At 42.7% G+C, this 10,000-nt stretch overlaps 2 protein-coding genes across 2 annotated transcripts in view; one reads left to right on the forward strand and one right to left on the reverse strand.

Annotated features, from left to right (window-relative positions):
• Positions 1–776, reverse strand: part of LOC113567737 — a 2,353-nt gene extending 1,577 nt beyond the window's left edge. Inside the window, exons 1-2 of the mRNA XM_026995832.2 lie at positions 514–776; positions 1–388 (exon numbers count right to left, since the gene is read on the reverse strand). The exon at positions 1–388 is cut by the window's left edge and continues 1,577 nt beyond it. Of these exons, the coding sequence (XP_026851633.2) occupies positions 1–386 (386 nt within the window). The 5' untranslated portion in view covers positions 387–388; positions 514–776. The remainder of the gene's footprint in view (positions 389–513) is intronic.
• The window catches only part of reps2 (RALBP1 associated Eps domain containing 2), a 31,764-nt gene that overhangs the window by 5,899 nt on the left and 15,865 nt on the right, over positions 1–10,000 (forward strand). Inside the window, 1 exon segment of the mRNA XM_035521182.1 lies at positions 8,526–8,649. Within this exon segment, the coding sequence (XP_035377075.1) occupies positions 8,526–8,649 (124 nt within the window).

A 10,000-nucleotide genomic window follows, 5' to 3' on the forward strand; every position in this document is an offset into this window, starting at 1 on the left:
TCAACCACTTGGAGTATTTGATCAAAGCTGTCCAGAACTGAGACCAGAACGGACTCGGCGCCTTGAAACATGACCATTCCACTATTATAAACATTTACAGTCAGGGTCCCTGCCTGGACATTTACCTTGATCTGTCTTCCCTTTTCTAAAGGATTCTGGGTGCTATTCACATAGTACACACAGATCGCGTTGTGCCAGGCGTCCGTGCGGTGTGTATATAGTAGGAGATTTGTAACAATTGCATTCTCTCCTTGCTTGGAATCTGCGATGAGTTTTTCAGGATTCCTTGTTAGGTACGTTTGTTTGGGTATTTTGTTTCCCTCATCATCCAGGTAGTCGATTATATGTTCACGGAGTCTTCTCCTGTTTTCCTGAGACTTTGCCATAGCTCGTGTGTGATTATTCATAAAATGATTAGATAGATCAACACATTAACAGAAGCACTAATGTTCCAGAGACTTAAATATTGAACAGCAAATCTTTTCAGTAGTCTGTAGAGATCGATGTTCTTACCTTAGTCTTCCAGCGCAGCACAGTTTTCCGTTTTTTGCTCTCAGCTAGTAGTTTCGTTTTCGGAATACAGTCAGATAAGTTATTTCCAAATTTCGCAGTTCCCCATTTAGGAAGGATGTAGACCGTGCTTGATTGTCCAAAGGTTGTTTTATTCACTTTTGTAAGTCGCTCTGGATAAGAGCGTCTGCTAAATGCCGTAAATGTAAATGTAAAATTCAAAAATACGGATTGAAGAGCCAAGCCAAGTATTTCGCTACGAGCAGCATTTCTCTGTGTCACACACACTCTCACACACGCACACACACACCCAGAACAAACTTCCTTTTAGAATCACATACTGATGTCACCACCCGCTAGTTCAGACAAGCAGTCATGGCAGATAGATAAACAGGCGGATAAACGGCAGGTAAACGATCACAAAGTTGTTACCAAGAAACCTATTTATTTTAATGCTAATCATCCTAGTATGCTAATATATTCTAATACACTAGTCATGTGCTATTACCACCATTTATTGTTAGGCAGCCACTCAATGAGCCTGTTATTACTGTGAGTACATTCATTAATGACATGAATTAAACAGTGGGGCCAGGAACAGGCAGAGCTGACTGTAGACAACAGTCAGTAGACCACAGAGAGTCCTGGAAATCAACCATCAGTAGCAGGCGATAAAGGGTCACTGCAGGAATATCCACAACCATGAACTAGGAACTGAACCAGTGCCTGGACAAGCAGGGCCATGTCACATGACCGCCTAGCCAACACAACCCATCTAGTGGGTGTGACGCTGAAAGCACAGTCAGACGCTTGCGGATAAAAGGCAGGAGTTTTATTACATTATTATAATCCGGATCCGTGGTGGTTAAACTAGCCAGGGTCAGAACCAGACTGATACAGTCCAGGGTAATCGCAGTCATAGAGGTAAACAGTCCGAGACCAAAGCAGTAACACAGGCAAGCAAATCCAACAAGGGGCAGGCAAAAATCGTAGTCAAGAAACGGGAAAAGCAGGTCAAACACACAGGAGGTCAGAAACATGAATGGTGTGTTCAGTCTTAAGATGGCTTATATACAGCAGGTGAAATAAGTATTGAACATGTCACCAATTTTCTAAGTAAATATATTTCTAAAGGTGCTGTTGACATGAAATTCAACAACCCATCCAGTCCACACATGCAAAGAAATCAAGCCATAGATGTCCATAAATTAAGTTGTGTGTAATAATGAGAAATGACACAGGAAAAAGTATTGAACCCATGAAGAAAGAGGTGCAAAAAGCCTTGGAATGACACCAGCTGAACTCTATCAGTAATTAGAAAGCAATCCTGCCACTTGGTGCAAAGTAATATCAGATGGTTCAACTGATGGCCTGTAAAAAGGTGTCTCATTACTAAGGAGCCACACAAGAACCATCTCATGATGGGTAAAACCTGTGAGCTCTCTCATGACCTTCACAACCTTATTGTTGCAAAACATACTGATGGCATTTGGTTACAGAAGAATATCTAAACTACTGAAGGTTCCAGTGAGCACTGCTGGGGCCATAATCTGGAAGTGGAAAGAACATAATTTCACCAGAAACTTTGCCACGATCAAGTGCTCTCTGCAAGACTTCAGACAGATGAGTGAAAAGAATCATCAGAGGAGTTGTCCAAGAACCAAGGACCACCCGTGGAGAGCTACAGAAAGACCTGGAATCAGCAGGCACAATTGTTTCAAAGAAAACAATAAGTAATGCACTCAACCTCCCTGGCCTGTTTGCACGCTCACCACGCAAGACTCCATTGCATGTTGAAGCGCGTTTAAAGTTTGCTCAACAACATTTAGACAAGCATGTGAAATACTGGGAGAATATAGTCTGGTCAGATGAGACCAAAATTGAACTCTTTGGATGCCATAATACACACCATGTTTGGAGGTCAAAAGGCACTGCATATCACCCCAAAAGCGCCATACCAACAGTGAAGTTCGTGGGTGGGAACATCCTGGTGTGGGGCTGTTTTTCAGCATATGGAACTGGCACGCTTCATATATCTGAAGGAAGGATGAATGGACAAACGTACTGAGACATTCTTGATAAAAATCTGCTGCCATCTACCAGGATGATGAAGCTGAAACGAGGGTGGACATTTCAGCAAGACAATGATCCCAAACACACAGCCATGGAAACTCTCAATTGGTTTCAGAGAAAGAACTATAAAGCTGCTAGAATGGCCCAGCCAATCACCTGACCTGAACCCAACTGAACATCTACGGAAGGAACTAAAGCTCAGAGTTCATAGAAGGAGCCGACAGAAGCTTCAGGATTTGAAGTGTGTTTGTGTGGAAGAATGGGCCAAAAATCACACCTGAGCAATGCATGCGACTAGTTTCTCCACACAGGAGACGTCTTGAAGCTGCCGTCACCAACAAAGGCTTTTGTACGAAGTATTAAATACATTTCAGTAAGTGTGTTCAATACTTTTTCCTGTGTCATTTCTCATTATTACACACAACTTAATTTATGGACATCTGTGGTTTGATTTCTTTGCATGTGTGGACTGGATGGGTTGTTGAATTTCATGTCAACAGCACCTTTAGAAATATATTTACTTAGAAAATTGGTGACATGTTCAATACTTATTTCACCTGCTGTACATGAAAAAACAGGTGAACTAATAAGCAAGTAATGAGGATCTGGTGAACTGTCAATGATTAGATGAGCCTCTCTCCTGGAGACTAACTCCATGATGGGTAGTGTAGTTTGAAGGAGTGTTGGGCAGTGTGACAATAGGTTTAACTAGTGACATGGGAATGGTTTTGAAAACACTACGGTGATGATGACATCATAGTGGCTAGCTTTAATAGAAAGGTAATACAGTGACTAGTACGAAGGTCAGGCCATTTCACCACTGAGGCAGGTCCAGTTAACAAACGGATTAGTGAAGTATTCCCAGTGGTTACACTAGCACTCGTCTTTATCGTGACGGGTCTAATCTCAAAGGTCAGTCAATTCCACAGTGTGCTCTGTTGAGGAACTCGGACAGGCATTGGCAGCAATGTGGAAATCTGAAAACAACCAGGTACGCACTTTTCAACCTCACTGCACAGTTCAATCAGACCCTCATCAGGGACATCAAATGAGGAGTTGAGAGGTTTGCTAAAGCCCGAGTGAAACTGAAGCTCTGTGTTGAAGGTATAACAGACAAAACAACCCTTTTCCACCAGGGAATCTTTTAGTAGCCTACAGTCTAAAGACACAGCAAATTGGAACTTTTTTACCATATACAGCTGAGTCAAGATTCCTTACTGAATTGTTACTGGAGTTGCAACTAGTGCTAGCCAGCTGACCAACCGTGACAGGTGTCATGGAACAAAATGGGAATGAGAGTAATTTGGGTTTGGGTAGTTTTGATTTACTGTTCTACATCTCCTCCTAACTGTGGGCGATAAGCTGTGTTTTAGACTAATACCTAGAGGCAAAGGAGAGTTCTCCAATTAGCTGACTCACAAACACTGTCAGAGTGCAGCTTTGTGGGAATGCCACACCTTGGAATCTGGGAACAAAGAACTAAGACTAGGAAGCTTTTTGACTTTCCACCTGGTGTGCTGTCCATAAACTCCATCACCAAATGCTGGAAAGGCGTTGGTATGCGTGTGGGTGGGTGACGAGCCGTTGGCACCGGCATTCCAGGGGAGATATTGGGATGCAAATGGACAAAGCACCTGCAACGAGAATCTGAGCACATCAGCAGCACAGTATTAAACCACTAACCATTAAACCACTAAACCATTAAACCACTAAACCACTAAGGGCTTAATCGTTACCCAGCATGTTGGCGGCGTTGTCATTTTTGTTACTTTGGTGAAACAATATTTGGGTGAAAGAGGAAGTTCAAGTAATGCTTTTAAGTTTTCATCCAGACTCCATCTGTATCCGGATTACTGGGATTTTTCCATTTCCTTACTTTGCTGGGAACCACCCCAAAAGGTAACTGCCAGTCTCACTCTGAACTACAGCCCACATTGACACAGTGTTTGGTCAGTAAATCTGGCCAACATTAAGGTCTCATGGATTCTTCAGCATTGGTAGTAAAGTCTCTTCAAATGTTGTCTAAGAAAAACACATTCAGGAATCTCGAGCAACAGTCATACTGTTCGGAGTGTGAATACAGAGCCCTAACACGCCATCATAGGCCAAACCTACACAGCAGCCGTTTTTAAGTTATATGGTTATTTGTAAGTGGTTTGTTTGATGGTAATCAAAACCAGAGTTTCTTAATGAAGTGTAACATTTTTCAGCTAACATATAAAACATATTTTGACAGCTAATACACTATGACCACATCAAATTATATCAGCTGATATTATTGGTTATCAAATTTTTTCGTCTCTTTAACACAATCATAAATATGACTAACAGAATAGTTTTATTTTGGTCAGATTCTTCATTCAGCAATAACTGCTATTGCACAAGCCCACACCTAAACCCACACAGTCCTTCACCGTGAGATGCTGGCACTCTTCACTCAGAATAGCCCTGAGCTCTTTAAAAAAACCTCAGGGAGGTGGACAGTCTAACTACTCCGCTAAAAACTACTCACCCCTAATGTAACTATTGTTTTAAAGACTAGTGCACCTTGGGCCTAGTTAGCTGCTATGCATCCCCCTCTGTATTTGACAGCTGGCCAAAGGGTTAATGAAGATTCATCAGTCCATGTGACTCTCCTCCCATGCTCAAGAGGTCCAGATCTTGATTACTTGAACAGAAAGGAATTGTGTTTTTATTTTCGTTTATCAGTTCTGATACCTTTCTGTTGTTTTGGGGATCCCTTAGTTTAACTGTGAGATCTGAGAGCAAGTCCAGAAACTGATGGGTGAGATCATCTCATAGCCTTTATTGACTTTTATTCCAAAGTTTTTTAGCCCCCAAAGAGGGATTCTCTGTTTTGTTTACATAAATCATCATTTATTCACAAAACAGCGGCATCTGGGGTTTTACCCCTCAAAATCAAACAGGCGTTAGAACAGGGCATTAGAATGGGGCATTAGAACAGGACGTTAGAAACGGCATTAGAACAGGGCATCAATGTCCGGTCCTGGAGGACCAGAGTCTAGTAAAGCTTAGCAACTGACACACTTACTAACCCTGGTCATTGACTGATGAGCTGAACCAGGCGTGTTTAACTAAAACGAGTCAAACCGTGTCATTCTGATGGCCCTGACGTGTTCATTGACATAAATATTTAGTTTTGAAACATAGACTAAGGATTGGAGCATGCTATGGGCTTTTGCTGATAACCCCTTGTGTGGTGCTCTTTGTAAAATGGTTTGGAGAATACACTTAAAGTTTTACAAATGTTCATGATGATTTAGAAATGTACGAAAGTGAAAGAAGTAAAACTCATTCCAGTATCTAACTGAAGAGAAAAGGTCTATAATTAGACATGTCTGTCAGGTTACACAGCCTAATGACGGCACTGACATTTGGGACACGTCATATGCACTATGTGTCTCTCTGTTTCTCTACAGACATGTAAAGTGTGTGGTGGTGTGTACTTGTGATCCATCCCCAACACTTTAGTTAGTGTCAACACAACAGTCGGCTTTTAGTAACATATAACGCCATCTTAAACCAGAGTGTGTGAGAGACTAAGACCGAGAGAGAGAGAGAGAGAGAGAGAGAGAGAGAGAGAGAGAGAGACAGAGAGAGGGAGAGAGAGAGGGAGGGAGAGAGACACAGAGAAAGAGAGAGAGAGAGAGAGGAAGACAGAGAGAGAGAGAGGAAGACAGAGAGAGAGAGAGAGAGAGAGGAAGACAGAGAGAGAGAGAGAGAGAGAGAGGAAGACAGAGAGAGAGAGGAAGACAGAGAGAGAGAGGAAGACAGAGAGAGAGACAGAGAGAGAGAGAGGAAGACAGAGAGAGAGACAGAGAGAGACAGAGAGAGAGAGAGAGGGAGGGAGGGAGCTCTGCTAGGTCATCTAGCCTACTGTAGTCCACTGATCAAGAATAGTCTGGACACTTCACTAGATAATGTCATAATACAATAAGTAATAGCATATTAGCAATTCATGGAGTAAACACAGAATATGAAGCAGTACCTGATTCATGCTCATTTGTTTATGTTAAAGCACCTCTTCATGAGGCTACAGTGGCCAGTTACAACAGTCTCCACATGCACAGTGACTGTGCATTTTAAAACAATGCTTTTCACCTTTAACACGCGCCCAGAATATTTTTAGCCATGGCTTGAGATCGGATGTGAGCTGTCTAAGAGATTTAATTGTGTTTGGCGGCGTGGGGTAAAAAGAGACGCGAGAAGGTCCAGTTTCCTGAGCGGAGGAGACGAAGTCGTTGCGGTTGGTCTGGGTCAAGGTTGCACATCTGACCGCTCTGCCCAGACACATTGGGGCAGGTATAGATTGTTTTTATTTTACCAAGTCCAAGCGAGAAGGCATGATAATATTAAAACAGATCCATATTTAACAGTGCAAATCAATCAAACTACTTTAGTCAATGTTACATATATAATACAATAGTGTATCAGCTCATGTTCCAGATCAGGTTATAACAGAGCGGTGTAAGAACACGCTGACGTTTACAGGATGACGTTCTTTACAGGATGACGTTTACAGGATGCCGTTTACGCCGGCATGTTTGAAGGCTTTAGGGGAGTTGATCTAAAAGATGGGTAGGGTCAGTGCTAAGGACGAGAAGCTAACAAGCCTCGCCGATTTTTAAAATACTAAACATGCTTTAAAATACCTACGAAGACCACTAAGGAGTGGAAGAGCGAGACAGAAGACCAAAGCATGCGGAGGAACACTCTCAGCCAATGACAGACCGAGGCACACTCTCAGCCAATGACAGGCAGAGGAACACTCTCAGCCAATGAGGACTCTGCTGTATGGTGTTTGTAATGCTTCCCACAGAAGTGCTCAGTTTCATTTCATGCCTGAAGTGTATTTCCGTCCCCGCTTACTTTGGCTGGAGGTTCCTGCTCCTCGGATGCTGCTGCCAGCAGTCTCCTCTGAGGAGTGGGAAGGCAGCGTCAGGAACCAGGCCCTGGGCCAGGAGAAGGCCGCCCACATCAGGAAGCTGCCCGCCGGCCTGGAAGCGCTCTGGGCCAGAAGCCGTCCAGATGAACTCAGCTCCTCCGCCCTCTTGCTGTGCTGGGCGTCTAGAAGCTCTCGCCCTACAGCTTTCTGGAGCACAGTCAGGCTGCCTGGGAGAAAGCCAAGAGGAGAACTTCTGAGAGGGCCAGAGATGTGCTTCTTATAGATCTAGAGGAGAGGAGAGGAGAGGAGAGGAGAGGAGAGGAAAGGAGAGGAGAGGAGAGGAAAGGAGAGGAGAGGAGAGGAGAGGAAAGGAGAGGAGAGGAGGAGAAGAGATGCTTAACCAAGCCATGAGGAGAGAAAGTGTGAGAAAGAGGGAGAGGGATAGAGAGAATGGGAGAGAGGGAGTTGGGTAGAGTGAGATATAGTGAGAAGGAGAGAGTGAGAATGAGCAAGAGATTGAATGTTGGAGTGAGAGTGAGCAAGAGTGAGATATATTATTATCCTGTTGTGTATGTAGCATTACCATGGCGATAAGAGAAGGCACTTATTTACCATGGCGATGGGAGAAAGCACTTAATTACCCTGGCGATAGGAGAAAGCACTTAATTACCATGGCGATAGGAGAAAGCACTTAATTCAGTTATATTTACATGTAAGGGATTTGAACCTTCAACAACAATCACACTGTGGATAAAAGTGTCAGCTAAATTCCATAAATGTGGATGTGTGAAGTCTGCAGTACTGTGTGTGAGGTGTGTGAGGTGCAAACATGTTCTGTTGTCCTCTCAAAGTCAACTGGATCTGTTAAACCCTGAAATAATCTGCTACACCCTGAAAGAAAAATCCTTTGACAGATGATTGCAGTAATATAAAGGAAAGCAGGAGTTATGGGTGCTGTTTTAATCTTTAAAGATCTGCTCCTTTCTCAGAGCAGTGACACTTTGACCTGTGACAGCCTGCCCTCTGCCCTTTCCAGGTGACGGAGGTGTGTGGTGCTAAGCGCCTGGGCTACTTCGCTAGTGGTCAGTTCTATGTAGCGCTGAAGCTGCTCTCTGCAGCCCAGGCTGGCCTTCCCGTGTGTCTGGACAGCACCTCGGGCGGTAAGTGACTCATCTGTGGGGAGAGCGTTCAGCCTGGTCGGGGCCTTGGGCGGCGCTTCGGACGGGCGGGTTTTGTGGAGTCAAACTACAGTGTGACGACTGCAGAAAGCCACTAATCAGGGCTGGGTGATATTAGACATATCAGACATATCAACATATCAGACACATCAACATATCAGACATATCAGACACATCAACATATCAGACATATCAGACACATCAACATATCAACATATCAGACACATCAACATATAAACATATCAGACACATCAACATATCAGACACATCAGCATATCAACATATCAACATATCAGACATATCAGACACATCAACATATCAGACATATCAGACACATCAACATATCAACATATCAGACACATCAACATATAAACATATCAGACACATCAACATATCAGACACATCAGCATATCAACATATCAACATATCAGACATATCAGACACATCAACATATCAGACATATCAGACACATCAACATATCAACATATCAGACACATCAACATATAAACATATCAGACACATCAACATATCAGACACATCAGCATATCAACATATCAACATATCAGACATATCAGACACATCAACATATCAGACATATCAGACACATCAACATATCAACATATCAGACACATCAACATATCAGACATATCAAACACATCATATCAGACATAACATATCAGACATATCAACATATCAGACACATCAACATATAAACATATCACACACATCATATCAGACATATCAACATATCAGACATATCAGCATATCAGACACATCAACATATCAACATCAGACACATATCAGACACATCAACATATCAGACATATCAAACACATCATATCAGACATATCAACATATCAGACATATCAGCATATCAGACACATCAACATATCAACATGTCAGACACATCAACATATCAACATATCAGACACATCAACATATCAGACATATCAGACACATCAACATATCAGACATATCAAACACATCATATCAGACATATCAACATATCAGACATATCAACATATCAGACACATCAACATATAAACATATCAGACACATCAACATATATACATATCAGACACATCAACATATCAGACATATCAGACACATCAACATATCGGGTCATAGTTGGTTATCAGTTAACACGCCGAGGGCAAACACACACCTGTCCTGCTGTGTGTGTGAGAGTTGACTAAACACATGCATACACAGACAAACACGTGCACACACACATACACATGCACACACATACACACACATACACACACGCAGACAGTCGTGCACACACAGACATACACATGTACACACACACACACACACACACACAAACACA

Source organism: Electrophorus electricus, chromosome 22 (genome assembly GCF_013358815.1).
Source record: "Electrophorus electricus isolate fEleEle1 chromosome 22, fEleEle1.pri, whole genome shotgun sequence".
In the NCBI taxonomy this organism is placed as follows: domain Eukaryota; kingdom Metazoa; phylum Chordata; class Actinopteri; order Gymnotiformes; family Gymnotidae; genus Electrophorus; species Electrophorus electricus.